Source organism: Aythya ferina (genome assembly GCF_964211825.1).
Source record: "Aythya ferina genome assembly, contig: HAP1_SCAFFOLD_325, whole genome shotgun sequence".
NCBI classification, from domain to species: domain Eukaryota; kingdom Metazoa; phylum Chordata; class Aves; order Anseriformes; family Anatidae; genus Aythya; species Aythya ferina.
Genome location: NW_028181234.1, coordinates 54,469 through 82,215, shown reverse-complemented (window position 1 = coordinate 82,215; position 27,747 = coordinate 54,469). Strand labels below are relative to the sequence as shown.

The 27,747-nt window shown below is 64.4% G+C and overlaps 5 protein-coding genes and 1 long non-coding RNA gene across 8 annotated transcripts; 4 read left to right on the top strand and 2 right to left on the bottom strand.

The window, feature by feature from the left end:
• The first annotated feature begins 96 nt into the window (after positions 1–96).
• HDAC6 (histone deacetylase 6) lies at positions 97–3,022 on the top strand. Its single transcript, XM_084540230.1, has 4 exons — positions 97–485; positions 1,129–1,281; positions 2,313–2,442; positions 2,567–3,022. The coding sequence occupies exons 1-4, from the start codon at positions 325–327 to the stop codon at positions 2,630–2,632; spliced, it is 510 nt and encodes a 169-aa protein (XP_084396356.1). The 5' UTR covers positions 97–324; the 3' UTR covers positions 2,633–3,022.
• Positions 3,023–3,621: 599 nt separating this feature from the next.
• On the bottom strand, positions 3,622–7,209 carry WDR45 (WD repeat domain 45). Its single transcript, XM_084540236.1, has 10 exons — positions 7,043–7,209; positions 6,869–6,943; positions 5,650–5,754; positions 5,462–5,561; positions 5,266–5,360; positions 5,082–5,161; positions 4,263–4,471; positions 4,088–4,189; positions 3,855–3,997; positions 3,622–3,786 (listed from the first exon to the last, which is right to left on the bottom strand). The coding sequence occupies exons 1-10, from the start codon at positions 7,089–7,091 to the stop codon at positions 3,677–3,679; spliced, it is 1,068 nt and encodes a 355-aa protein (XP_084396362.1). The 5' UTR covers positions 7,092–7,209; the 3' UTR covers positions 3,622–3,676.
• A 387-nt stretch (positions 7,210–7,596) lies between these two features.
• On the bottom strand, positions 7,597–11,445 carry GPKOW (G-patch domain and KOW motifs). The gene is made up of 11 exons (XM_084540235.1): positions 11,222–11,445; positions 10,794–11,113; positions 10,604–10,704; positions 9,775–9,878; positions 9,473–9,662; positions 9,249–9,360; positions 8,706–8,817; positions 8,408–8,522; positions 8,089–8,158; positions 7,914–7,999; positions 7,597–7,828 (listed from the first exon to the last, which is right to left on the bottom strand). Exons 1-11 carry the CDS (start codon positions 11,404–11,406, stop codon positions 7,694–7,696), a joined length of 1,530 nt encoding a protein of 509 aa, XP_084396361.1. The 5' UTR covers positions 11,407–11,445; the 3' UTR covers positions 7,597–7,693.
• Positions 11,446–14,844: 3,399 nt separating this feature from the next.
• Positions 14,845–16,256, top strand: LOC311429106. Its single transcript, XR_014688100.1, has 3 exons — positions 14,845–14,880; positions 15,772–15,860; positions 16,105–16,256. It is a non-coding gene; the product is annotated as an uncharacterized lncRNA (long non-coding RNA).
• A 1,074-nt stretch (positions 16,257–17,330) lies between these two features.
• On the top strand, positions 17,331–21,700 carry PLP2 (proteolipid protein 2). The gene is given in 6 exon segments (XM_084540237.1): positions 17,331–17,451; positions 19,516–19,671; positions 20,524–20,619; positions 20,716–20,734; positions 20,737–20,802; positions 21,386–21,700. Coding segments are annotated over 6 exon segments (444 nt in total). The 5' UTR covers positions 17,331–17,364; the 3' UTR covers positions 21,406–21,700.
• Positions 21,701–22,057: 357 nt separating this feature from the next.
• Positions 22,058–27,104, top strand: FTSJ1 (FtsJ RNA 2'-O-methyltransferase 1). Of its 3 annotated transcripts, XM_084540233.1 has the most exons (12): positions 22,101–22,170; positions 22,324–22,462; positions 22,560–22,629; positions 23,380–23,476; positions 24,255–24,333; positions 24,423–24,475; positions 24,602–24,655; positions 25,342–25,444; positions 25,559–25,642; positions 25,733–25,836; positions 26,426–26,617; positions 26,669–27,104. In XM_084540233.1, the coding sequence occupies exons 2-12, from the start codon at positions 22,342–22,344 to the stop codon at positions 26,864–26,866; spliced, it is 1,155 nt and encodes a 384-aa protein (XP_084396359.1). In that variant the 5' UTR covers positions 22,101–22,170; positions 22,324–22,341; the 3' UTR covers positions 26,867–27,104. The 3 variants fall into 3 exon arrangements, with proteins under 3 accessions (XP_084396358.1, XP_084396359.1, XP_084396357.1); XM_084540232.1 differs by having other exon boundaries at positions 22,058–22,139; positions 26,426–27,104; XM_084540231.1 differs by having other exon boundaries at positions 26,426–27,104.
• The last annotated feature ends 643 nt before the right edge of the window (positions 27,105–27,747 follow it).

Here is a 27,747-nt window from a genome sequence, read left to right as displayed (position 1 = left end):
ATTTGGGCCCCCCCACACCCGGGGGGCACCCCCCAAATTTAGGGGGAGGCCCCCCAAAAACACACCCCCCCCCCCCCCCACCTTTCCCTTCCCCTCCCTGCAGGGCCCCCTGCCGGCGAAGCCACGCCCCCTGTGGGTGAAGCCACGCCCCTCGCGGACAAAGCCACGCCCCCTGTTGTCAAAGCCACGCCCCTTGCAGACGAAAGCCACGCCCTCTGCGGGTGAAGCCACGCCTCCCATCGGCACCACCACACCCCCCTCGGATGAAGCCACGCCCCCTTCTGATGAGACCACGCCCCCCTCGGACGAGGCCACGCCCCCCCGATGACATCACCGGCGGCCCCGCCCTCGCCGCCATCATGCGCCTGGGGGAGCTCAGCCTGGGTGGGGCCGCAGGGGGCGGGGCCGGGGAGCCGCAGGGGGCGGGGCTTTGCGCTGGCCCCGCCCCCTCGCCCCCGCCCTGCTGTGAGGAGGAGCTGGAGGAGGTGAGGGGGGAGGGGAGAGGGGGGGGAACCCAAAAAATGTGGGTTTTTTTTTGGGGGGGGGGCACCAAAATCTGGGGTTTTTCAGGGAGGGGACCCCAGGCGTAGGGGGGGGTCCCCAAAACACATTGTTTTTTTTGGGGGGGGGAAACCCCAAAATCTTGTTTTTTTGGGGGGGAACCCAAAATCTTGTTTTTTTTGGGTGGGGGGGACCCCAAAACCTATTTTCTCTTTGGGGGGGGGGGGGGGGACCCAAAAACCTCTTTTTTTTAATGAGACGACCCCAAAAAACATTTTTTTTTCGGGGGGGGACCCAAAACCCTTTTTTTTTGGTGGGAGGGACCCAAAACTCCTCTTTTTTTTTTTTTTTGAGGGGGGGAACCCCAAATCCTGTTTTTTTGGTGGGGGGGACCCCAAAACCCATTTTCTGTTTGGGGGGGGGGCCCAAAATCCTGTTTTTCTTTAGGGGGTGACCCCAAATCCTGTTTTTTTTCGGGGGGGGGTGTCCCAAACCCCATTTTTTTTATGGGACAACCCCAAAACCCCTTTTTTTTTCGGGGGGGGGACCCAAAACCCGGTGTTTTTTGGGGGGTGGGCTCCTTGTTTCCCCCCCTTCACCCCCATTTTTGTGTCCCCCCCCCCCCAGGGGACGCTGTTCGCCGTCACCCCCCTGCCGGGCTGCCCCCACCTGGGGGCCGTCGCCCCCCTGCCCGCGGGGGGGGCCCTGCAGGAGGCCGCCCCCCCCTGCGGGGTCTGCGGGAGCCGCCGCGAGAATTGGCTGTGCCTCAGCTGCTTCCAGGTCAGAGCACCCCCAAAATGCCCCCCCCCGGCCCCAAAATGTCCTCCTCTGGCCCCAAAATGCACCCCCGACACCAAAATGTGCCCCCCCGGCCCCAAAATGTCCTCCCCTAACTCCAAAATGCCCCCCAACCCCCCAAAATTCCCCCAAATCCCCCCATAATCCCCCTAAACCCCCCCAAACCCCCCCAACCCCCTCAAAATGCCCCCAAATCCCCCTCAACTGCCCCCAAACCCCCCCGAAATGCCCCCAAATTCCCCCCCAACCCCACCAGCCCTCTCCAAAATCCCCCCCAGCCCCCCCAAATGCCCCCCTACCCTCTCCAAAATGCCCCCTAACCCCCCAAATGCCCCCCTAACCCCCCCAAAATGCCCCCAACTCACCCCCCAACGCCCCCCAAACCCCCCTAACCCCCCAAAACGCCCCCAAATTCCCACCCCAACCCCTCCCAAATCCCCCCTAACCCCCCCAACTCCCCCCCCAACCCCTCCAACCCCTCCCAACCCCCCCCAAATCCTCCCAACCCCCCCAATCCCCCCAAATCCCCCCCCAACCCCCTCTAAAATCCCCCCAAACCCCCCCAAATCCCCCCAAATCCCCCCCCAACCCTCCCCAAAATCCCCCCCAAACCCCCCCCCAACCCCTCTAATCCCCCCCAAACCCCCCCATAATCCCCCCAAATCCCCCCAAAATCCCCCCAACCCCCCCAAATGCCCCCCAAACCCCCCCAAATCCCCCCCCACCCTCCCCAAAATCCCCCCAAACCCCCCCAAATCCCCCCTACTCCCCCCCACCCTCCCCAAAATCCCCCCAAACCCCCCCAAATCCCCCCTACTCCCCCCCACCCTCCCCCAAATCCCCCCCCACCCTCCCCAAAATCCCCCCAAACCCCCCCAAATCCCCCCTACTCCCCCCCACCCTCCCCAAAATCCCCCCAAACCCCCCAAAATCCCCCCCAAACCCCCCCAAATCCCCCCCCCAACCCCCCCCAAACCCCTTTTACCCCCCCCCAACCCTTTTTTTCCCCCCAGGTGGGCTGCGGGCGCTACGCGGGGGGGGCACATGCTGCAGCACGGGGGGGCCGCGGGGCACCCCCTGGCCCTGGGGCTGCGCGACCTCTCGGCCTGGTGCTACCCCTGCGGGGCCTACGTGCACCACCCCGTGAGTACCCCCCCCCCCAAATTACCCCCCCCCTTAACCCAACGACCCCCCCGATCAACCAAATCACCCCCCCCCTAATTAATTACCCCCCCTAATTAACCTTTTTTCTCCCCCCCCTCCCCAGGTGCTGTTCCCCGCCAAGGCTCTCCTGCACCGCCTCAAGTTCGGCGTGGACCCCCCCTCTTTTTGAAACCCCCCCCCAAAAATTTTCTCCGTGACCCCCCCCCCTTTAAAAAAACCCCACTCTTTAAGGGCTACACCGGTGCCAACCCCCCCCCGCCCACCAGCACCAGCACCGCGGGGGGGGAAACCCCAAAAAGACCCCCCCCCCAATTTACAACCCCCCCCCCCCCAAAACCCCCAGGGCTCCAGGCTGGGCCGGGCCCGGGGACAATTTGGGGGGGGGCACAGGGGCTTTTTGGCCCCCCCCCCCCAATTAATTTTAGGGGGACATTGAGGCACGGCGGGGGGGGGCATGTTTTTGAGCCCCCCCCCCAATTTTTTAGCCCCCCCCCCCCCCTCCCAGTTTTTAATCCACTTTGTAAGAACGGAGATACGAAATAAACGCAATTAAAACAAATTGGGGGGGGGTCATTTGGGGGGGGGGGGGGGGCATGATTTATTTTGGGGGGGGGCAAGGAATTGGTGGGGGCCCATTTTTGGGGCAGGGGGGGCAATTTTGGGGGTTTTTATGGGGGGGGGATCCTTTGGGGGGTGGAGGCTTTCCATTATGGAGGGGGGATTTGGGGGGGGGGGGGGAGTATTTTAGGGGGGGCTTTTTTGTTTTGGGGGGGTCTTTTTCTTTTGGGGGGGGTCTCAAGTTTTAGGGGGGGTCCATTTTGAATGGGAGGGGTCCCCATTTTTAGGGGGGGGGGTCCCTTTTGGGGGCAATTTCTCCATTTTGGGGGGGGGTCTCCCTTTTAAGGGAGGGTTTCCTCTTTAAGGGGGGGGTCCTCCCCTTTAAGGGGGGGTCTCCCTTTTAAGGGGGGGGTCTCCAATTTAGGGGGGGCCTCCCCTTTAAGGGGGGGTCTCCCCTTTAAGGGGGGGGGTCTCCTATTTCGGAGGGGGGGGGCATTTTGGGGCTCTCCCCTTTCCCCACATCTCCCCTCCCCACCCCTCTTTCGGGGGGTCACCACCCAACCGGGGGGGGGCCCAGCTAATTGGGGGGGCTCCAAACAATTAGAAGAGAGTCCAAATAATTAGGGGGGGGTCCAAATAATTGGGGGGGGTGGGCTTAGAAGTCGTCATCATCACAGATATCCAGGAAGACGTCGAAGGCCTCGCGGTTGCAGTTCCCGTCGGGGCTGAAGACGAACTTGTGGAAGGTGCCGTCCACGCAGACGGCTGGGGGGGGGCACAAATTAATTTGAGGGGGGGTCCCGGGGGTCGTAGCCCCCCCCCTAGGCACTCACCCACCACCGAGCTGGGGCTGCGACCCCCCCGGCCGAAGGCGCAGACGCAGGGAGCCTCGGCGGGGACGGCGAAGCTGGCGAGCGACCACTGCGACTCCACGTAGGGGCCCAGCACCGGGCCCACCTTCCCCACGCGAGCCAGACTGTTAAAAAAAATAGATAAATCACCAAAAAGCACTATTTTCAGAAAGGGTGAGGCCTGAAATCGGGAGAAATAGCCCCAAAATACTCACGCCGAGCGGCGGTTGAGCCGCGTGTCGCGCAGCGCGAAGACGTGCCCGGTGCCTTTGTCGCTGGCGGCGCAGAGAAACGCCGAATCGGGGCTGAAAGCCAAGCTGCGGGAGGGAATTTTGGGGTGAATTCTGTGCTTTTTGGGTACTTTGGACCCTGTAGTATCCTGCTAGGTACCAGTAGAGGGTGGCGGGGTCGGTGCCGCGGCGCAGCTCCAGCAGCCGGGCTCGGCTCTGGGTGTCGAAGAGGCGGATCAGCGTCCCCCGGCGCGAGGCCGAGGCCACCAGGGCGCCGGGGGGGCTGAGGGCCACGCAGCCCACCTCGCTCTGGTGGGCGTTGATGGTCACCGGAGCCAGCGACGTCCCCGGCGCCGCGCTCGACAGGTCCTGGGGGGGGGGGCACACAGGGCTCCCAGTTACTCCCAGTAGCTCCCAGTAGCACCCAGTAGGTCCCAGGAGCCAATGAGGCCATGCGGTGCCCCCCCAAGTGGTTCCTCTCCCTCTTCTTCCATCCCAGTGCCTCCTGTTTGCCTCCAGTTACTCCCAGTGACCCCCCCAGTAGCTCCCAGTAACGCCCAGTGACCCCCCAGTAGGTCCCGGTGGGCAACGAGGCCATGCGGTTCCCCCCCAGGGGCTCCTCTGCCTTTCCTTGCTTCCCAGTGTCTCCCAGTAACTCCCAGTGATGCCCCAGTTACTCCTAATGATCTCTCAGTAACTCTCAGTAACCCCCAGTAACTCCCAGTAACGCCCCAGTTACGCCCAGTGACTCCCAGTAGCACCCAGTAACGCCCAGTAGGTCCCAAGAGCCAATGAGGCCACGCGGGTCCTGCAGCGCCCCCCCAGTGGCTCCTTTCCTTGCCTCCCAGTGCCTCCCAGTACCCCCCAGTAACTCCCAGTCCCCTCTAGTGCCCCCCAGTCCCCTCCCAGTTGCTCCCAGTCCCCTCTAGTGCCCCCTCAGCCCCTCCCAGTTGCTCCCAGTCCCTCCCAGTCTCCTCACCACCAGCTGCAAGCTCCCGCACTTGTGCCCGGGGAACACCAGCAGCTGCTTCTCCAGGCTGGGGCAGAGATCGCAGATCCCTGGGGGGCAGAAAAACCCCCGTATGACCCCAAAAACCCCAAAACACCCCAAAAAAAAACCCGCAGGCCCCATTTTGGGGCAATTCGGGGCCTTTTTGGGTTACCTTTGGGGTTGTCACGGGTGTCGAACTCGAAGAGCTTGCTGGGGTTGTCGGGGAAGGAGAAGACGTAGATGCGGCTGCGCAGCACCACCACCAGCCTGGATCGTTTTGGGGGGGGTTATTTGGGGTTTTGGGGTGCCCCCCCACGAGGATTTGGGGTTTTTTGGGGGCGTTTTGGGGGTTTTTGGGGGGTTCTCACTTGTCGTGGCGCATGCGGACGGCGAGGACGGGTTTGGGGAAGGTGAATTCCAGCACCAGCTTCTCGTCCTTGCCCTCGCGGGCGTCGTCCCAAATCAGCACTTTTTTTGGGGGGAATTTTAGATGGGGGGGGGTCCCCTGATTGATTTAATTAATTCCCCCCGAACAAGGTTTTGGGGTGAAACGTACCGGAAAGGTCGGAGAATTTGGGGCTGCTGCCCCCCCCCACCAAGGCCAGGAGGTTGGAGCGGTTCAGCATCTCCACCAGCCCCACGCTGCCCACCTGCTCCGCGTCTACCCCAAAAAAAAAAGGGGGGGCTGGGGGGGTCCCCAAATCACCCCCACCCCCCCTCGGGGCCCCCCCAACCCCTGGGAAGCCCCCCCATTTCGGGGATCCCCCCCAGATATCAGGGAAGCCCCAAAAAGTCCCCAAAATCCACTCCCCTCCCCCAACACCAAACCCTTTGGGACCCCCCCAAACCCTTTTAGGACCCCCCCAGACCCTTTTGGGACCCCCCAAATTTCCCAGACACCCCCCCAAACCCTTTGAGACCCCCCCCCAAATAACCGTGGGACCCCCCCAAAGCCTTTTAGGACCTCCCCAAACCTTTTTGGTACCCTCCAACTTTCCCAGACCCTCCCCAAATTTCCAAGAACCCCCCCCAAACCCTTTGGGACCCTCCCCAAATAACCCTGGGACCCCCCCCAAACCCTTTTAGGACTCCCCCAAACCTTTTTGGGACCCCCCAAATTTCCCAGACCCCCCCTAAACCCTTTGAGACCCCCCCCAAATAACCCTGGGACCCCCCCCAAGGCCTTTTAGGACCCCCCCAAACCTTTTTGGTACCTTCCAACTTTCCCAGACCCCCCCCAAATTTCCAAGAATCCCCCCTAAACCCTTTGGGACCCCCAACAAATGACCCTGGGACCCCCCCAAAACCCCTTTGGGACCCCCCAAATTTCCCAGACCTCCCCAAATTTCCAAGAACCCCCCCTAAACCCTTTGGGACCCCCCTCAAATAACCCTGGGACCCCCCCAAATTTCCCAGACCCCCCCCAAATTTCCCAGACCCCCCCCGAACCCTTTGGGACCCCCCCTAAATAACCCTGGGACCCCCCCAAACCCTTTTAGGACCCCCCCAGACCCTTTTGGGACCCCCCAGATTACCCAGACCCCCCCCAAATTTCCAAGAACCCCCCCCAAAAATTTCTCACCCCCCCCAAACTCATTTGGGACCCCCCAAATAACCCTGGGCCCCCCCCAAACCCCTCTGGGACCCCCCCAATCCCTCTGCCCCCCACCCCCAGCCCCCTCTCCAGGCTCAGGGGGGACCCCAAAACCCTTTGGGGTCTGAGGGGGGGTCCCCAAAACGCCCCCTCCCCCCCCCTCCCCCCTCCCCCCCCTCACCCAAGTGCCCCTTCTCCATCAGGGGCTCCACGTTGAAGATCCGCACCCCCGAGTCCATGGCGACGCAAAAACAACCTAAAAAAAGGCGATTTTGGGGTCCGGGGGGTGGGTTTTGGGGTGAAAAAGGGCGATTTTGGGGTGAAAAAGGGCGGTTTTGGGGCCGGGCCTACTCACTCTGGTCCTGGTTGAAGCGGAGGCTGTTCACCCCCCGCGCCTGGGCCATGGCTGCGGGCCGGGAGCGGGGTTTTGGGGTGCGGGGACCCCCCCGGGACCCCCCCCCGGACCCCTCCGGGGCCCCCCCCGGCCCGGTAACGGCGAGGCCTCAACGACCAGGCCCCGTTAAACCATAGAGTCGCCGCGGCCGAGTCTAGAGCGGCTCCTTCCGGTCACGTGGCAACGGGAGGGGTGTGAAGCGGTTGCCCCTAGCAACGCGCGCCATGTTGGAAGAGGGCAGAGGGCGTGAGGCGCGGTTGCCCCTAGCAACGCGCCATGTTGGAAGCGGGCAGAGGAGGGCGGGAGGCGCGGTTGCCCCTAGCAACGCGCCATGTTGGAAGCGGGCAGCCCCCAGCAGCCGCCCTCTCCGCCATCTTGGAAGCTGGCAAATGCGCATCTATGCCTACAGCCGGCGCGGGGGGGGTCCGTAGAGGTTTTTTTTTGCCGGGGGGGCCTCCCCAAGCCGCCTGGGCTCCCAATGGGGCCTTCCCCACCAAGCCGAGGCCATCAGCAACTTGTTTTGGCGCTGTTTATTCCCCCTGAAGCCGAGGCGGCCATGTTGGAAGCTGGCAGACGCCCTTTTTTTTGTGTTTTTTTCTCCCCGGGGGGGTCTCAATCGTCTTCGTGCCCCCCCAGGAAATGGCAGACGGCGTCGTAATCCAGCTCCAGCACCTTGGAGCCCACCTCCCGCTGCAGCTGCACCAGCGCCCGGCTCTTCGAGGGGTCCCGCTCCAGGATCCGGCCCACCTGCAATTTGGGGGGGGGACAGGGGGGGTAAATTTGGAGGGGGGGGGCTCCAAAAGGGTCCCCCCCCACGTTGATGGCCACTCACCTTGCCGGCGTGCTGGCCCAGCACCACCATGACGCGGTCGGCATCGCCCCGGGGGATGACGGTCTCCAGCATGGCCTCCTGCAGGCCTGGGGGGGGTTGGAAATTTAGGGGGGGGGGCTTTAGAAGGGGAAATTTTGGGGTGCCCCCCCCAAAAAATAAAAAATTAAGCACTCACCGTCCACCAGGCGCCCCTCGTCCATCCGGCAAATGCAGGTGTCGGGGGATAGCAGGTCCTCCACCACCATCTGTGGGGTGGGGGGGGGATTTTGGGGGGGGGCAGAGACGTGTGCCCCCCCCACACATTGTCCCAAAGGGGTGTGGGACCACTTATGGGGCGCTGGGCCCCCCCCGGTGCAATACGGGGGGGCAGGGACGCCCCCCTCCTGCCCCACAGGGTCCCAAAGGGGGCTTTATGAAGGGGGGGGGGGGCTATAGAGTACTTTTGGGGGGGGGGTTATAGGGTCGTGCGCCCCCCCCCATTAAAAAAAACCCACCTTGCAGTTGTAGAAGCGCCCCCCCTGGAAGGTTTTGTCCACGCAGCGCACCCGCAGGTCCCTCCGCAGCCAGTGGGGGGGGCTGGGGGGGGGGCCCCGGCTCTGTTTCGCCACCCTGGGGGGGGGCAAAACATTTAGGGGAGGGGGCAGAGAGTCACGGACCCCCCCCATAAACATTTGAGGGGTTACAGCACCCCCCCCAGGTGTTATAGGAAGAGCCCCCAGCGTGCTCTAAGAATTTGGGGACCCCCCCACCCCAAAATTTGCTTGCCCCCCCCCCCCCCCCCCCAGCTCTCACCTCTCCGTGTCGGGGGGGTGCCTCCTTTTGCTGTCCCCTTTTTGGGGGGGGGCTCCGGCCTCCCGCCCCTCCTCAGCCTCCGGCCTCCGCGGCTCCTTTCCCTTGGAGGGGCCTGTGGGGGGGGGAAGACGGACACTGGGATGGTCTGGGGGGCTACTGGGAGGCACTGGGGGGCTACTGGGAGGGACTGGGGGGCTACTGGGAGGCTCACCGCTGCCTAGAGGGGGCAAATCGGGGCATCTGGGGGCTACTGGGAGGCTCTGGGGGTTACTGGGTGACAGTAGAATGCTACTGGGGGACCCTAGGTGGTTACTGGGAAGCGCTATGGGGCTACTGGGGTGTACTGGGGGGCTACTGGGAGGCACTGGGAAGCTACTGGGAGGCTCACTGCTGCTTAGAGGGGGCAAACTGGGGCATTTGGGGGCTACTGGGGGGCTCCGAGTGTTAGGGGGTGATGGAAAAGGGCTACTGGGAAGCACTGGGGGGCTAATAGGAAGCACTGGGGGGCTACTGGGAGGTACTGGGAGGGACTGGGAGGCTCACCAGTGGCCGGGGGGGTGCCGGGCCGCAGGTTGTGCTGGCTGACCGTCACCACCTGCCCCCCCAGGGCCAAACGCACCACGGCCCGGGCAGTTTCGAGGTCCAGCCCCTCCACCTGGGGGGGGGGTTGAAATAAAAAAAAATAACGAGATTCTGGGGTCAGAAATCAAGATTTTGGGGTCAGGGGGGCGTTTTCGGGGTCAGAAATCAAGATTTTGGGGTCTCACCTTGCCGTACATGTCCCGGTGGGGTCCGGCTTCGATGCGGACGTCGGCCCCCACCGCCAGCCCCCCCCCCCCGCCGGGTTCGTCGCCCCCCCGGGGGGGCTGCCCCGTTTTGGGGGGGCCGGGGGGGGCAGGCTCAGCCCCCAGCCCCAAACCGCGGGGGCGCAGGCGATGCTCCAGGGGTTTTACCACCCTAAAAAGCCCCGAATCGGTTAAAATCGGGGTGAAAACCGCAGTGGGGAGGGGTGAGGCCTCCCCAGGGGGGGGTCGCGGCCCCCCCCCCACCCCAAAAATTTTGGGGGTACCTCTTGAAGGTGCGTCCGATGCCCTCGCCCTGGCTCCAGCCCATGCCCCGCAGCATGGCCAGCCCGAAGGCTGCCACCGGGACGGCCTCGTAGTCCTGGGGGCCCTGGGGGGGGCACCAAGGGGGGGGGTTAGGGGGTGCTGGGGGGGGGTTCAGGGGTCCCAAGGGGGGAATTTGGGGTCCCAAGGGGGGAATTTAGGGTCCCAAGGGGGGGTTAGGGGGGCCTAAGGGGGGAATTTGAGTAACAAAGGGGGGGTTCGGGGGTCCCAAGGGGGGAATTTGGGGTCCCAAGGGGGGGTTCAGGGGTGCTGGGGGGGGTTTGGGGGTCCCAAAGGGGGAATTTGGGTAACAAAGGGGGGATTAGGGTAACAAGGGGGGGGTTCAGGGGTCCCAAGGGGGGATTTGGGGGTGCTGGGGGGGGTTCAGGGGTCCCAAGGGGGGGTTTATGAGGGTGCTGGGAGGGGTTAGGGGGCCCAAGGGGGGAATTTGGGGTCCCAAGGGGGGGTTATGAGGGTGCTGGGGGGGGGTTGGGGGTCCCAAGGGGGGGTTCAGGGGTCCCAAGGGGGGTTATGAGGATTCTGGGGGGGGGCCGGGGGTCCCAAGGGGGGAATTTGGGGTCCCAAGAGGGGGCTTCAGAGGTCGCTGGGGGGCGTTAGGGGGTGCTGGGAGGGGTTGGGGGTCCCAAGGGGGGGATTCAGGGGTCCCAAAGGGGGGGATTGGGGTCCCAAAGGGGGAATTTGGGGTCCTAAGGGGGGGGTTCAGGGGTGCTGGGGGGATGTTGGGGGTCCCAGGGGGGGAATTTGGGGTCCCCCCCAGACCCCCCCCCTCACCGGCTGCTGCCTGGTTCCACCATCACCCTCGTTGTTCCGCAGGGGGATGGCGAGGGGGGGCCCGGGGGGTCCATGGGGCTGCTCCTGGCTCTGCCGCGCCTCTGGGGGGGGGGGGTTGGGGGGTGAGGGGGGGGCTCGGACCCCCCCAGGACCCCCCAAAAAACCTCCCCCCCCCCCCCCCATCACTCACCCTCCAGCAACTCCCGCACCGCCTGCGTCTCCACGGCAACGGCGTCGGGGGCGTGGTCTTCCGAGGAGGGGGCGTGGTCTGCCCCGGAGGGGGCGTGGCCTGACGATGAGGGGGCGTGGTCTGCGGCAGGTGTCTTGTCTTTAGTGGAGGGGGCGTGGCCTGCGCCAGGAGCCTTGTCTCGGGAGGGGGTGTGGCTTGAGGCGGAGGGGGCGTGGCTTGAAGCGGAGGGGGCGTGGCGAGGCGGCTCCGGGTTCCTCCAGCGGTGAGAGGGGAGCAGCGGGATCACCAGCTCCTTCGGAGGGGGCGGGGCCGGCCTGGTGCTGGGGGCGTGGCCAGCGCGTTAGCCACGCCCCCTCACCTCCCTTCACCCAACCCGGCTTGCGCGCATGCGCGCTGCCCGCTCCCTCCGTGGCCCCGCGCATGCGCACCTGAGCAGCTCGCGGTCTTCCACCGCCGTGAGGAAATCGGTGTCGGGGCCGGCGTCGCCGCCGGCCTCGGAGCAAGGCCCGGCCGCCAGCACCCGCCGCCTCTCCGCCTTGCGGCTGAAGCCGAACGATACCGGCGCCGCCGTCGTCGCCGCCCCGCTCGCCTCGGTCCCGCTGCTCGCCGCCATTTTCCCCCTCCCTTCCGCCGCGGGGCTCTGTGGGAAATAAAGGCCTCACTTCCGGACTACAACTCCCACAATGCACCGCGGCCCCCCCGCTTTGTAACTCCTTCCCGCCCTCAGCTCGTCCCGCGCGCTGATTCGTCCGGCCCTCGGCTCGGCCCCGCCCATGGAGGCCGCTGATTGGTTGAGGCGGCCGCCAATCAGTTTCTGCCCGCAGCCACGCGGGGCAGGGCTTGTTGCCGTGGTAACCCCTCAGCGGTACCCGGGTGGGCTGGGAGGACACTGGGATGGACTGGGAGGGCACTGGGATGGACTGGGATGGAGTGAGAAGGCACTGGGATGGACTGGGAGGGCACTGGGAGGACTGGAATGGAGTGAGAAGGCACTGGGATGGATTAGGAAGGGACTGGGAGGACACTGGGATGGACTGGGAAGGCACTGGGAGGACTGGGATGGACTGGGAGGGCACTGGGATGGACTAGGAAGGGACTGGGAGGACACTGGGATGGACTGGGAGGGCACTGGGAGGACTAGGATGAAGTGGGAAGGCACTGGGAGGACTGGGATGGACTGGGAAGGCACTTGGAGGACACTGGGATGGACTGGGAGGGCACTGGGTGGACTGGGATGGAGTGGGAAGGGACTGGGAGGGCACTGGGAGAACTGGGATGAAGTGGGAAGGCACTGGGATGGACTGGGAGGGCACTGGGATGGACTGGGAAGGGACTGGGATGAACTGGGAGGGCACTGGGATGGACTGGGAGGAGCAGGGGCTGGCTGGAGGGAACTGGGAGCATGGGGAGGGGTCCTAGCGGGGCTAACTGGGAATACTGGGAGGGTACTGGGAGGACTGGGGAGGCTAACTGGGAGGACTGGGGCCAACGAAACGGGTTTGGGGCCCCCCAGCCCCCCCCTGCAGCGCACGCCCGGCCCCGCCCCCTCGTCCCGAAGCCCCGCCCTCCGCCGCCGCGGAAGCCCCGCCCCCTCAGCCCCCGCGGTTGGGCCCCGCCTACGCCCCGGCGCGCCCCGGAAGTGACTCAGCCGCCCCCGCGCGGGGAGGGGGAGCGGGAAATGGCCGGGTCACGTGACCCGCGCGGCTTCGCAGCCTGTGGGGGGGGGGCTCGGCCCCAAAACCCCAAAATGTGGCACCAAAACCCCCAAATGTGGCCTCAAACACCAAAATCCGGCCCCAAAACCCCAAAATCCTAACCCAAAACCCAAAATATGGTCCTGAAACCCCAAAATCCGGCCCCCAAACCCCAAAATCCGGCCCCCAAACCCCAAAATGTGGCCCTGGAATCCCAGAATCCTGTCCCCAAACCCCAAAATCCTAACCCAAAACCCAAAAATGTGGCCCTGGAACCCCAAAAATCTGGTCCTGAAACCCCAAAATTCTGTCCCCCAAACCCCAAAATGTGGTCTCAAACCCCAAAATCTGGTCCCAAAATCCTGTCCCCAAACCCCAAAATCTTGCCCCCAAACCCCAAAATCCTGCCCCCAAACCCCAAACTGTGGCCCTGGAACCCCAAAATCCGGCCCTGAAACCCAAAAATGTGGCCCTGGAACCCCAAAATCCAGCACCAAAACCCCAAAATCCTAACCCAAAACCCCAAAATGTGGCCTCAAAACCCCAAAATCCTGTCCCCAAACCCCAAAATATGGCTCTGGAACCCCAAAATCCGGCCCCAAAACCCCAAAATGTGGCCCTGGAACCCCAAATTCCTGCCCCTAAACCCCCATATCCTGCCCCCAAACCCCAAAATGTGGTCCCAAAATCCTGCCCCCAAACCCCAAAATCCTGCCCCCAAACCCCCAAATCTTGCCCCCAAACCCCAAACTGTGGCCCTGGAACCCCAAAATCCGGTCCCCAAACCCTAAAATCCTGCTCCAAAACCCCAGACTGTGGCCCTGGAACCCCAAAATCCTGCCCCCAAACCCCAAAATATAGCCCTGGAACCCCAAAATCCAGCCCCAAAACCCCCAAATCCTGTCCCAAATACCCCCCATGCCCCCAATGTCCCCCCAATGTCCCCCCATGCCCCCCCTCCTCCCCGTGACCCCACACCCCTGACCCCACACCCGTGACCCCACACCCCCTGTCCCCCCCATATCCCCAATGCCCACCCCATGTCCCCCCAATGCCCCCAGTGCCCCCCCATGTCCCCAATTGCCCCCCAATGGCCCCCCCATGCCCCCAATACCCCCCCATGTCCCCAATTGCCCCCCCATGTCCCCAATGTCCCCCCCATCCTCCCCCTGACCCCACACCCCGTGCCCCCACACCCCGTGCCCCCACACCCCTGTCCCCCCCATATCCCCAATGCTCCCCCCATGTCCCCCCAATGCCCCCAGTGCCCCCCCACACCCCCAATATCCCCCCAATGTCCCCCCAATGCCCCCCCATGCCCCCAATGGCCCCTCCACGTCCCAAATGGCCCCCCCATGTCCCCAATACCCCCCCTGACCCCACACCCATGACCCCACACCCCATGTCCCTGTGCCCCCTGACCCCACACCCCTGACCCCATACCCCTGCCCCCCCAATGTCCCCAATGCCCCCCCATGTCCTCCCCATGCCCCTAATGTCCCCAATGTCCCCCCCATACCCCAAATGCCCCCCCATGTCCCCAAATGCCCCCCCCATGTCCCCCCCATGCCCCTAATGGACCCCCCATGTCCCCAATTGCCCCCCCAATGGCCCCCCTATGTCCCCACACTTGTGACCCCACACCCATGACCCCACAACCCTGACCCCCCCATGCCCCCAATGCCCCCCCCCACATCCCCAATGGCCCCCCATGTCCCCCCCATGCCCCCAATGGCCCCCCCATGCCCCCAATGTCCCCCCATGTCCCCAATTGCCCCCCTAATGGCCCCCCCATGTCCCCAATGTCCCCCCCATCCTCCCCCTGACCCCACACCCATGACCCCACACCCCTGACCCCCCCATGTCCCCAATGCCCCCCCCACGTCCCCAATGCCCCCCAATGCCCCCCCATGTCCCCAATTGCCCCCCAATGCCCCCCCATGTCCCCAATTGCCCCCCCAACGTCCTCCCCATCCTCCCCCTGACCCCACACCCGTGACCCCACACCCCTGTGCCCCCACACCCCTGACCCCACACCCCTGACCCCCCCATGTCCCCAATGCCCCCCCCACGTCCCCAATGCCCCCCAATGCCCCCCCATGTCCCCAATTGCCCCCCCAACGTCCTCCCCATCCTCCCCCTGACCCCACACCCGTGACCCCACACCCCTGTGCCCCCACACCCCCTGCCCCCACACCCCGTGCCCCCCACCCCACGCATCCCAGTTGCCGCCCCCACCCCCGCAGGGCCGTGCCGGTACCGGTACCGGTCTGCCCGGTGCCGTGATGTCACCACCGGTGTCACCACCGCCGGTGTCACCGGGTCCCCGTCACCCCGACACCGCCACCATTTATAGGGGCGGCTTTGGGGCCGCGGGGACAGAACGGAGCTGCGTGAGTTTTGGGGGGGGGGGTTATGGGGTTGTGGGGGGGGTGTTGGGGGGTATTGGGGACGTGGGGGGGTGTAGGGGGGCATGGGGGGACATTGGGGACATGGGGGGGACATTTGGGACATGGGGGGTATTGGGGATATTTGGGGGGATGGAGGGGACATTGGGGACATGGGGGGGACATTGGGGATGTGGGGGGGATATTGGGGGCATTGGGGACGTGGGGGGGACAGTTGGGGTATGGGGGGGTATTGGGGACGTGGGGGGGGCATTGGGGACATGGGGGGGTGTTGGGGACATGGGGGGGACATTTGGGGTATGGGGGGGGCATTGGGGACATGGGGGGGCATTTGGGGTTATGGGGGTGTATTGGGGTTGTGGGGGGGTATTTGGGATGTGGGGGGGGCATTGGGGGGGCTATGGGGGGTATTGGGGACGTGGGGGGGTATTGGGGGCATTGGGGACGTGGGGGGGTGTTGGGGGTATGGGGGGGACATAGGGGGACATTGGGGATGTGGGGGGGACATTGGGGGTATTGGGGACATGGGGGGGCATTGGGGGGGTATTGGGGACATTTGGGGTATGGGGGGGGTATTGGGGTCAGGGGGTATGGGGGGGACATTGGGGATGTGGGGGGGCATTGGGGGGTATTGGGGACATGGGGGGTATGGGGGGGACATTGGGGAGGGCATTAGGGACATGGGGGGGCATTGGGGATGTGAGGGGGGCATGGGGGGCCATTGGGGTAAATTGGGGACGTGGGGGGGCCATTGGGGACATAGAGGGGCATTGGGGGGAAATTGGGGACATGGGGGGGGTGTTTGGGGACATGGGGGTATATTGGGGGGCAGGGGGGGGTCCCGTGCCCGCCCCCACCCGGCGCTGCCACCGGTAGGATCAGGATGTGCGCGGGCGCCCGCTGCCTCGTCAACCTCCTGCGCTGGGCCTGGGGGGTCATCAGGGGCCTCTGGGGGGGCCACGGTGGTGAGTGGGGGGGGTTAAAATGGGGGGGGGGGGTCCTATTGGGGCGGGAGGGGGTTCTGGGGGGGGGTGAGAGGGGTCCTGGGGGGAGGGGAGGGGTCCTGAGGGGGGTGAGGGGGAGATGGGGGGGGTTAAAGGGATTTGGGGGGGGGTTAAAAGGATTGGGGGGGGGGTTAAAGGGATTGAGGGGGGGTCCAAGCACGGCCCCCACCACCCCTAATCCCCCCCCCCCCAAATATTTTCGCAGGACCCCCGAAACCGCCGGCCGAGAGGGCGCTGCAGCCAGGCAAGGAGGAGTGAGGGGGTGCCCCCACCATTAACCCCCCCCCCCGTGGGGCAATTAACCCCCCCATGGTGCAATTAACCCCCCCCAGAGGGCAATTAACCCCCCCGCGGGGCAATTAACCCCCCCCGCAGGGCAATTAACCCCCCGCGGGGCAATTAACCCCCCCAGGGGGCAATTAACCCCCCCACAGGGCAATAAATTAATTATATTGTGCATGCCCCCCCCCAGGGGCAAATAAAGAGGTTTTAGGGTCTCCGTGTCTTGGGGTTGGGTTATGGGATGGGCTATATGGGAGAGTCCGGTTGCATGTGGGGGGGCCCTATATGGGTCTGGGGGGCCCTATATGGGTCTGGGGGGTCTATATATGTGTCTAATGGCCCTATATAGACCTGGCGGGGGGCTATATATGGGTCTGGGGGGCCCTATATAGACCTGAAGAGGCCATATATTGGTCTGGGGGGGCCCTATATAGGTCGAGGGGGGGGAATATATGGGTCTGGGGGGACCCTATATGGGTCTAAGGGGCCATATATGGGTCTGGGGGGGCCATATATAGGTCGAGGAGGGGGGATATATGGGTCTGGGGGGCCCTGTATATGTATAATGGGCCCTATATTGACCGGGGGGGGACATATATTGGTCTGGAGGGGCCCTATATGGGTCTAAGGGGCCATATTTGGTCTGGGGGGGCCCTATATGGGCCTGGGGGGGCCATATATGGGTCTGGGGGGACCCTATTTGGGTCTGGGGTGTCCATATTTAGGTCTAAGGGGCCCTATATAGGTCTGGGGGGGCCCTATATGGGTCTGGGGGGGCCATATATGGGTCTGGGGGCCCACCCGAAGCCACGCCCCTCCCCTTAGCCACGCCCCCAAGGCCACGCCCTCCAACGGGGCATCCCCGCGCTCCCCCCCCTCTTCACCAGGGTCTTCCCGCGCTCTACGCCCCGCCCCCTCTTCCAAGCCACGCCCCCCCACGTCGGGGTTTCCCCATCCGCCAAACCCCGCCCCTCACCCCCCCAACCAACCAATCAGCGCCGGGCTCCCCCTCGCTCCTAGCCCCGCCCCCTTCGCGGGGCGGCGGCTGGCGGGGGATTCCCCCGCGCCTCCAGCCCCGCCCACTCCCCTCCTCCAGCCAATCGCGTGGCGGCTGAGCGGCCTGGCCACGCCCCCCCGGCCAGGCTCCGGCTCCTCCTGGGTCCCCCCGTCCGCCCGCCCAGCCATGGAGCCGAGCGGGTCGCAGGGCTGCGCCGGGGGCTGCGCCGCTTTCCTCCGCTCCCGCAAGGGGCTGGTGCTGCTGGGGGAGATCGTGAGTCCCTGGGGGGGGCTAGGGGGGGGCAGCGGGACCCCCGAGAGGCTGGGACCCCCCCCATTTTTTTGGGACACCCTCCATAGGGGGTGATGGGGAGGGGTTGGGGGGTCCCCTGGGGGGTATAGGGGGGGAGGGGGGGATGCTTGGGGTCGTTTTGGGGTGTGGGGGGTTAAGGGGGGGGTAATGGGGTGTTGGGACCCCTCCCCCGTACCCCCCCCAGCACCGCAGGGCCACGTGGTGGAGGGTTGGGGTGAGGGGGGGGGGGTGTCTGGGGTACCCCTGCCCGGTTTGACCCCCCCCTCCCTACCCGTGCCCGGTTTGTCCCCCCCCCCTCCATGCTATTCTCATCCCCCCCCCGTCCCGGTCCCGTTTCGGGCGCTGGCAGAGCCCCAAGCGCCCGGGCGTGGTGAGTGAATGGGGGGGGGGGTGGGGGGGGGCAACGCCCTTGGGAAATAAACGGCGGCGAAAGGGTTAAAAAGGGCGGGGCCCCGGGAGGAATCCGGGCTTTGATTGGTGCAGAGCCTTGATTTGAAAGACACCGGCGGGGGAGGGAGGGAAGGAGGAGGGGGGGGGAAATGGGGGGGGGGGTGCCCCCCCCCTCCTGCCAGGGCGGTGCCCGGATGCTTGGGGCCTTCCCGTGCCAGCCGCTATTGCGCCAGGCCGGGAGGTGCCCGGCCCCCCCCCGCCCCCCCCTTCCACGTGCCGCACGCACCCGGTGCTGCACAGGACGGGGCGCGGCCCCTTTAAGGCCCGCGGAGCCTCCTGTCCCTTTAAGACCCCCCCCCATACCCCTCTTGCCGTTGCCCTTTTAAGAGCCCCCTTCTCCGTTGGCGCGGTGGGCCCCCCCCCAACCCCGCGCCCTTCGCCCCTTTTAAGGGGTGTGGGCGGGGTCTGTGCCGTTGCCGTGGCGACGGCCCCGCCCTGGGGCGCCGGTCCCGCGGCCCAGGCCCACGCCCGTGGGGAGGGGCGGGGCCTGGCGGGTGACGTCACGGGGGGCAGCTATAGGCGGGGTCCCCTGTAGGGGGCTTATGGGGGGCGGTATAGGGGAGCCCATGGCGGCCATGGGAGGCTTATGGGGGTCCTATAGGGTCTCTATAGGGGTCTCTATAGGGTCCTCTATAGGGGTCTTTATAGGGTCTCTATAGGGGTCCTTATAGGGTCCCTATAGGGGTCTCTATATGGGCCCTATAGGGGTCTCTATGGGGTCTCTGTAGGGGTCTCTATATGGACCCTGTGCTAACTACATAGGGGATGCTATAGGGGCCATATAGGCACCCTATAGGGGTCTCTGTAGGGACCCTACGTGGACTGTATAGGGGCTGCTGTAGGGACCATATAGGGGTCATTTGTTAGCTGTATAGGGGATGCTATAGGAGTTCTATACGGAGCAACATGGGGCGCTATAGGGGGGTTGTTATATAGGCTCTATAGGGTTTATTTGCTAACTGTGTGGCGGCTTTATAGGGAGCCACGTAGGGGTCCATATAGGAGCTAATATAGGGACCCATATAGGAGCCCATATAGGGATCCATGTAGGGACACATATAGGAACCAATCTAGGGGCTCATATAGGGACTCATATAAGAGCCAATGTAGGGACACGTATAAGGACCCATATAGGAGCCCATACAGGGTCCCATATAGGAGCTCACATAGGAACGCATATAGAGACCCATATAGACTCCCATATAGGGACACATACAGGAGCCCATATAGGAACCCATATAGGGACACACATAGGAGTCCATATAGAGACCCATATAGGGACACATATAGGATCCTGTTTAGGGGCCCGTATAGGGACACATATAGGAGCCCATATAGAAGCCCGTATAGGAGCCCATATAGAGACCCATACAGGGACACATATAGGAGCCCACATAGAGACCCATATAGCGACACATATAGGAACCCATATAGGAGCCCATATAGGAACCCATCTAGGGACACATGTAGGACCCCATATAGGGGCCCATATAGAAGCCCGTCTAGGAGCCCATATAGGGGCCCATGGGGGGGCTCCCTCGGCTCCATAGGGTCCCCGTTGCCCCCCCCCCCCAGGCGCTGTGCGTGCTGGCCCTGGTGTGCTACGGGGCCTCGTACACCCCCGGCTACAGCGGGCTGGCCGTCTGCGAGCTGGCCTTCGCCGTCGTGGCCACCGTCTTCTGCATCACCGGGCTCCACCGCCGCCTGCCCCTGGTGCACTGGGGGTGGACCGTGAGTGGGGGGGGGGTCGTGGGGGGGCGTGGGGGGGTGTGGGGGGTCGTGGGGGGGGTGGAGGGGTCGTGGGGGGGGGTGGAGGGGTCCTAAGGGGGGAGTTTGGGGGGGTTATGGGGGGTTATAGGGGGTTATGGGGGGGGAAATGGGGATTTGGGGGGGTCCTGGGGGTGTTAATTGGGGTTGGGGGGATCCAGGGGGGGCTCTGGGGGGTCTTGGGGGGTCATGGGGGGGGCTGGGGGGGTCCTAAGGGGGGAGTTGGGGGGGTTATGGGGGGGGAAATGGGGATTTGGGGGGGTCCTGGGGTGTTAATTGGGGTTGGGAGGGGCTGGGGGGGGCTCTGGGGGGTCTTGGGGGGGGCTGGGGGGCGTCCTAAGGGGGGAGTTGGGGGGGGTTATAGGGGATTATGGGGGGAGCTGGGGGGGTTAAGGGGGGGGAAATGGGGATTTGGGGGGGTCCTGGGGGTGTTAATTGGGGTTGGGGGGGGGTCCTGAGGGGGTCCTGGGGGGGAGTTGGGGGGGTTATAAGGGGCTGGGGGGGGTTATGGGGGGAGCTGGGGGGGTTAAGGGGGGAGAAATGGGGATTTGGGGGGGTCCTGGGGGTGTTAAAGGGGGTTGGGGGGGGCTGGGGGGGGTCCTGAGGGGTCTGGAGGGGGTTAAGGGGGGGGAAATGGGGATTTGGGGGGGTCCTGGGGGTGTTAAGGGGGATTTGGGGGGGTCAGAAGGATTTGGGGGGGGTCCCTAGGGGCTGGGGGTGAGGTGAGGAGGATGGGGGTTCCTGGGGGGGTCCCTCGGGGGGATAGGGGTCTATGGGGGGGGGGTCTTTCACCCCTGGCCCCCCCCCCCATTTTAGGATTTCATCCGCTGCGTGATCGGGGCCCTGCTCTTCCTCATCACCTCCCTCATCGTCATCATCGGGCACCGCGACGGGGCCGGCACCGCGGCCGGGGTGAGGGGGGGGGGTTAATTAGGGGAGGGGGGTGTTAATTAGGAGGGGGGGCGCTCAGGGGGTCGCTGATCCCCCTCTGTGTTCCCCCCCCCCAAGGTTTTTGGGCTCCTGGCGGGCTGCTGCTGGGCTACGATGCCTACATCAGCCTGCCCACCCGGCAGAGCCACGTGGCGGCGCCTACTGGTGTGTACTGGGAGGACTGGGAGGGGAGCTGGGGGTGCTGGGGGGGGACTGGGAGCACTAGATTGGGAACTGGGAGCACTGGGAGTGCTGGGGGGAGAACTGGGAGCATGAAGAGGGGAAACTGGGAGGGCTCAGGGGGGAAACTGGGGGCACTGGGAGGGCTCAGGGGGGAAACTGGGGGCACTGGGGGCGCTGGGGGGGGCACTGGGGGCGCTGGGGGGGGAACTGGGGGCGCTGGGGGGGGGACTGGGAGCACTGGGGGGGAACTGGGAGCTGGGGGGGAACTTGGAGCACTAGATTGGGAACTGGAAGCACTGGGAGTACTGGGGGGAGAACTGGGAGCACGAAGACGGGAAACTGGGAGCACTGGGAGGGCTCAGGGGGGAAACTGGGGGCACTGGGAGTGTGGGAAGGGAAACTGGGAGTGCTGGGGGGGGAACTGGGGGCACTGGGGGGAAACTGGGAGCACTGAGCGGAGGTGCCGCCCTACTGGTACATACTGGGAGCACTGGGAGGGGGCTGGAAATACCCGGGGGGGGGGGGGAACACCCCCCTAACCTCCCCCAATTTTTGCCCCCCCCAGAGTCTCCGGAAGGGCCCTGACCCCCCATAAATACCCCGGGGGGGTGGTGGTGGCAAGATGCCAACCCCCCCCCCTCACAGAAACCCCCCAAAACTCCCCAAAATCCCCCAAAATATCTGGGGGGGGACCTAAATTATTGAGGGGGGGGGGGGTCCTGGGGTGTCCACCCCCCCCAGCGAGTGCCTTGCAGCCGTCCGTGCCTCAGTTTCCCCTTGCGGGGACCGCACCTTCCCCCCCCCCTTGCCATAGCTTCGGGGTGACGCCCCCACGAGCTTTTTGGGGCAAAAAAGTGGGAAATAAAGAGGTTTTTTTTCACTGTTTGTGTGTTTTTTTGTAGTTTCTATGGGGTTGGAGGGGGCTGTAGGGTGATGGGAGGGGGGATTTGGCACTGGAGAACCCAGTAGGGGCTGGGGCGAGGCTTGGTTTGGGGGGGTTGTCTAATTTTTTGGGGGGATTCTCGTTTTTTTGGGGTGAGTTCTCGTTTTTTTGGGGGGGACCTCAACATGGCGGCTGTGAGGTGGGGACTACAACCCCCAGCATGCCCCGCGGAAAAAGGCGGGAAGCCCCCCCCCCACTCTTCCAGCCTTGCGCATGCGCAGTGTGCCCACTCCGCCGCGGCGCGCATGAGGGCCGGGCAGGGCGACCGCGCGCATGCGCAGTGCGCGCAGCGAAGCCGCCGAGCGCCTCCGCGCGGGCTGTGCGCATGCGCAGTGCCCACTTTTCTATTTACCGTAGGCCCTACAATTAGAGCAGCGTAAAAACGGGGAGATAACGGGATTTTGGGGGTGATTTAAAACACTTGGGGGGGGGATTTAAACCTATTGAGGGGTTAGGCTTGACGTTGGGGGGGTAAAGTTTAACTTTAGGGGGGATTTGGGGTGTTTCTGAGGTGTTTGGGGGGTTTTTGTTTGTAAACAGTGGCTTTTTGTTTACGGTAGGGCCTACAGGAAGGCGCCATGGGCCGCTCGTCCAAGGACAAGCGCGATGTCTACTACCGGCTGGCCAAGGAGGAGGGCTGGCGGGCCCGCAGCGCCTTCAAGCTGCTGCAGCTGGAGGAGCGCTTCGAGCTCTTCCGGGGTGCGTGACCCTTGACCTCTGACCCCCACGTGACCCCTGACCCCCCCCCCCCACGGTGACCTCTGACCCCTCACCCCCCTGTGTTCCCCCCACCCAGGGGTGCGGCGGGCGGTGGATCTGTGCGCGGCGCCCGGCAGCTGGAGCCAGGTGCTGAGCAGGAGGCTGAGGTGGGGTCCCAGTATGGGCACTGGGGGGGACTGGGGGGGACTGGGAGGGCTGGTTTGGGGGCTGGGGGGGCACTGGGAGGGACTGGGAGGCCAGATCTGGGGATTAGAGGGGCACGGGGAGGGACTGGGAAGGGTATGGGGGGGACTGGGGGGTACTGGGAGCTACTGGGAAGGAACTGGGAGGGACTGGGAGGATTGGTTTGGGGACTTGGGAGCACTGGGAGGTCCAGTTTGGGGACTGGGAGGGACTGGGAGGCCCAGTTTTGGGGCTGGGGAGCACTGGAAGGGACTGGGAGTCCCAATTTGGGGACTGGGGGGCACTGGGAGTCCCAATGTGGGGACTAGAAGGGACTGGGATGGACTGGGAATCCCAGTTTGGGGACTGGGGGTCCCAATCTTGGGGACTGGGGGACACTGGGAGCAATGGGAGTCCCACTTTGGAGACTGGGAGGGACTGGGACGGACTGGGAGACCTGATTTGGGGCTCTGTGGGCCCTAATTTTGGGGACTGGGCGATACTGGGAGTTACTGGGAAGGGACTGGGGGGCACTGGGAGGGGATTGGGGGGCACTGGGAGGGACTGGGAGGCCAAATTTGGGGACTGGGGGGCACTGGGAGCCCCAGTTTGGGCACTGGGAAGCGCTGGGAGGGGCCCAGCTGGGTGCTGGCGGTGGGGAAGGCCCCGGGGGGGATGGGAGGGGTTTGGGGGGGTCTCGGGGGGGGTCCCCGCTGACCCACCCCCCCCCATAGCGGGACCCCCGAGGACCCGGTGCAGGTGGTGGCTGTGGACCTGCAGGCGATGGCCCCGCTGCCGGGGGTGCTGCAGATCCAGGGGGACATCACCAAGGTGGGCGCCCCCCCCCCCCAAAAAAAAAAATCCCCCCCCAAATCCCACTGAGCCCCCCAAATCCCCCATAACCCCCCCAACCCCCCCAGACCCCATAAACCCCCCCAGCCCCCCCCAGACCCCATAACCCCCCCCAAATCTTCCATACCCACCTTGAGCCCCCTCCCAAAAAAAAATCCCCCATAACCCCCCCCAAATCCCCCCATAACTCCCCAAATCCCCCTGAGTCCCCCCAAATCCCCCATAACCCCCCCGAGCCCCCCCAGACCCCATTTCACCCCCCTAGGACCCCATTTCCCCCCCCATTTCCCCCCCCAGGACCCCATTTTGACCCCATTTCCCCCCCCAGGACCCCCCCAGACCCCATTTCCACCCCCCCAGCCCTATTTCTTCCCCCCCCGACCCCATTTTCCCCCCTAGGACCCCCCCAGACCCCATTTCACCCCCCCCGCCCCCATTTCTCCCCCCCAGGACCCCATTTTGACCCCATTTTCCCCCCCCCAGGACCCCCTCAGACCCCATTTCACCCCCCCCAGGACCCCCCCAGACCCCATTTCCCCCCCCCCAGTCCCCATTTCCCCCCCCATTTCCTCCCCCCAGACCCCATTTCCCCCCCCCAGGACCCCCCCCCAGTCCCCATTTTCCCCCCCTTTTTCCCCCCAGGACCCCGTTTTGACCCCATTTCAACCCCATTTCCCCCCCCAGGACCCCCCCAGCCCCCATTTTGACCCCCCCAGACCCCAATTCACCCCCCCCCGACCCTAATTCCCCCCCCCAGGTCTCCACAGCCCAGGAGATCCAGCGGCACTTTGCGGGGCGCCCGGCCGACCTGGTGGTGTGCGACGGGGCCCCCGACGGTGAGAGCTATTTTTTTTTGGGGGGGGGCATCTCTTTACACCCCCCGGGACCCCCCCTCACCCCCCAAATTTTGTGTCCCCCCCCCCAGTAACGGGGCTGCACGACCTGGACGAGTACATCCAGGCCCAGCTGCTGCTGGCGGTGAGTTGGGGGCCCCCCCAAAACCCCCCCAGGACCCCCCCCCCAATTAATTTGGGGGGGTCCCCAAAACCCTGTGCCCCCCCCATTTTGTTAATTTTTTTTTGGGGGGGGGGTTTATTTCCACAGGCTCTCAACATCACCACCCACGTCCTGAAGAAGGGGGGCACCTTTGTGGCTAAGGTAAGCCCTTGGCCCCCCCCCCAAATTAATAGGGACCCCCCCCTAATTAATAGGGACCCCCCCCAATTAATACAGACCCCCCCAATTAATAGGGATCCCCCCCAATTAATAGGGACACCCCAATTTACTAGGATGTCCCCCAAACACTTGTGCCCCCCCCTAAATTCATCAGGAGCCCCCCCAAACTCATCAAGACCCCCCCAAAAGTCGTTGGGACCCCCCCCCCAAATTAAGAGACCCCCCCAGAATTAACAGAGACCCCCCCAAATTCATCAGGAACCCCCCCCCAAAAGACCTTGGGGACCCCCAAACTCATCACAGACCCCCCCAGAATTAACAGAGACCCCCCCCCAATTCATCAAGACCCCCCCCAAATTTATCAGGACCCCCCCCCAAATTAAGAGACCCCCCCCAAAATTAACAGAGACCCCCCCAGAATTTATCAGGACCCCCCCCAAAATTACAAGACCCCCCCCAAATTTATCAGGACCCCCCCCAAATTTATCAGGACCCCCCCAGATTCCTCAGGACCCCCCCCAAATCCCCCTTGGGGACCCCCTTTACGGGGTTTTCAGCCACATAACAATTTTTGGGGCGCAACCAGCACCACGGGGGGGGTAAATCGGGGTGCCCCCCACCCAAAACGGGGGGGTCCCGCCCCAAAAAACCCTTGTGCCCCCCCCCAGATTTTTCGGGGGAAGGAGGTGACCCTGCTCTACGCCCAGCTGCGCCTCTTCTTCGCCGACGTCGCCTGCGCCAAGCCCCGCAGCAGCCGCAACTCCAGCATCGGTGAGGGTTTTTTTGGGCCCCCCCCCCAATTTTGGGGACCCCCCCTCAATTTTGGGGACCCCCCCGATCTCGGGGACCCCCCCCCCGACCTGTTTTTGCCCCCCCCTTTTGTAGAAGCTTTCGTGGTTTGCCGCGGTTACAGCCCCCCCGAGGGCTACGTGCCCACCATGGACAACCCCCTGCTGGACCCCGATGCTGGTAAAGGGGGGGGGGGGCGTTTTTGGGGTGATTTCGGGGGGTTTTGGGGTTTCTGGGGAGCTCGTTTTTATTGGGGTGTCGTCCCCCAAGGGTTGGCCCTGTCCCAGCTGTCGGGGCCCTCGCGGGTCATCGTCCCCTTTGTGGCCTGCGGGGACCTGAGCGCCTACGATCCCGACCGGACCTACCCCCTGCAGGTACTGGGAGGCACTGGGATGTACTGGGAGGCACTGGGGGGGCTGTAGGACCCCCCTGCTGTCTCCCTGCAAGGCTTATGGGGTGCTGGGAAGGTCTTGGGGGAAGCCTTGGGGGGATTTTGTAAGGACTGGGAGGCACTGGGATATACTGGGAGGCACTGGGGTGTACTGGGAGGCACTGGGGGGCCTGTAGGACCCCCCTATTATTTTCCTATAAGGACTGGGGGGCACTGGGAGGGTCTTGGGGGAAGCCCTGGGTGGATTTTGTAAGGACTGGGGAGCACTGGGATATACTGGGAGGCACTGGGGTGTACTGGGAGGCACTGGGGGGCGCTGCAGATGCCTCCTGCAGGAACTGGGGGGCACTGGGCTGTACTGGGAAGATACTGGGGGCCCCGTTAGCCAGTTCTTGCAGGCACTGGGAGGTACTGGGGGTGCTTTACGCAGGAACTGGGGGGTACTGGGCTATACTGGGAAGCCCTGGGGCTGCCTCCTGCAGGAACTGGGAGGCGCTGGGCCATACTGGGAGGTACTGGGCTATACTGGGAGGCACTGGGGGTCCCTCTCACCGCTGCCCCCCCCCCCCCAGCTGGACCCCCAGAAGCCGTACAGCTACGTGCCCCCCCCCGCGCCCCCCATCGCCCCCCCCTACGCCCACGCCTGCTTCCTGCGGCGGCGGGGGGGGGCGGGCGTGCAAGGAGCCTCGTGCAAGGCGACGAGTGTGCAAGGGCCCTCGTGCGAGGAGGAGGAGGAGGAGGAGGAAGGGCCCTCGTGCGAGGAGGTGAGTGTGCAAGGCTGCTCGTGCAAGGAGGGAGGATGCTTGTGCAAGAAGATGAGCGTGCAAGGAGCCTCGTGCAAGGAGGAGGAAGAGGAGGGAGGACTCTTGTGCAAGGAGATGAGCGTGCAAGAGTCCTCGTGCAAAGAGGACGAAGGATCCTCGTGCAAGGAGCTGAGCGTGCAAGGCTGCTTGTGCGAGGAGGAGGAAGGACACTTGTGCAAGGGGCTGCGCTGCCAAAGCCTTGGGGACTGAGCCCCTGGCGTGCAAGGGCCCTCGTGCAAGAGCCCTCGTGCAAGGTGGGCGTGCAAAGGTCCTCGGGCAAGGCGGGCGGGCACCCTCGTGCAAGACAATTGTGCAAGGGGGGGGCGTGCAAGGGTCCTCGTGGGACTGTGCAAGGGTCCTCGTGCAAGGCGATGGTGCAAGGACCCTCGTGCAAGAGCCCTCGTGCAAAGTGAGTGTGCAAGAGCCCATAAACGTGCAACGCCCCCCCCCCCCCAGTGCCTCCTTCCTCGTGTGTCACCGAGGGAGGGGGTCCACGAGGTTTTGGGGTTAGAAGTGGGGGTTTTGGGGTCTCCCTGAGGGTTTGGGGAGAAAATGAGGGATTTGGGGGATTTTGGGGGGGGATTGAGGGGCTTGGGGAGGGGTCCCCCAAGGTTTTGGGGAGGAATTGAGGGATTTTGGGGGGGGGGTCCCAAGGTTTTGGGGCCAAACCCACCCAAATCGAGCAGAAATCAACCCCGCGCCGACTCCCCGAACCATTTAGGAATTACCCCAAACCTCTCTTTTTCCACCCAAAAGATCCCAAAAGCCTAATTATTTTTTTGAGGGGGGGGGGTCCCTGATGAATTTTGGGGGGGTCCCTGAGAAATTTGAGGGGGGGTCCCAAGTTTTTGGGGCCAAACCCACCCAAATCAAGCCGAAACCAACCTCTTGCCGCCTCCCTAACCACTCCGGAATTCCCCCAAACCTCTCTTTTTCCACCCAAAAGTTCCCAAAAGCCTAATTATTTTTTTTGGGGGGGGGTCCCTGAGAAATTTGGGGGGGGTCCCAAGGGATTTGGGGCCAGGTCCCTGGGAGATTTGGGGCCAAACCACCCAACTTGAGCCAAAACCAACCCCGCGCCACTTCCCCAA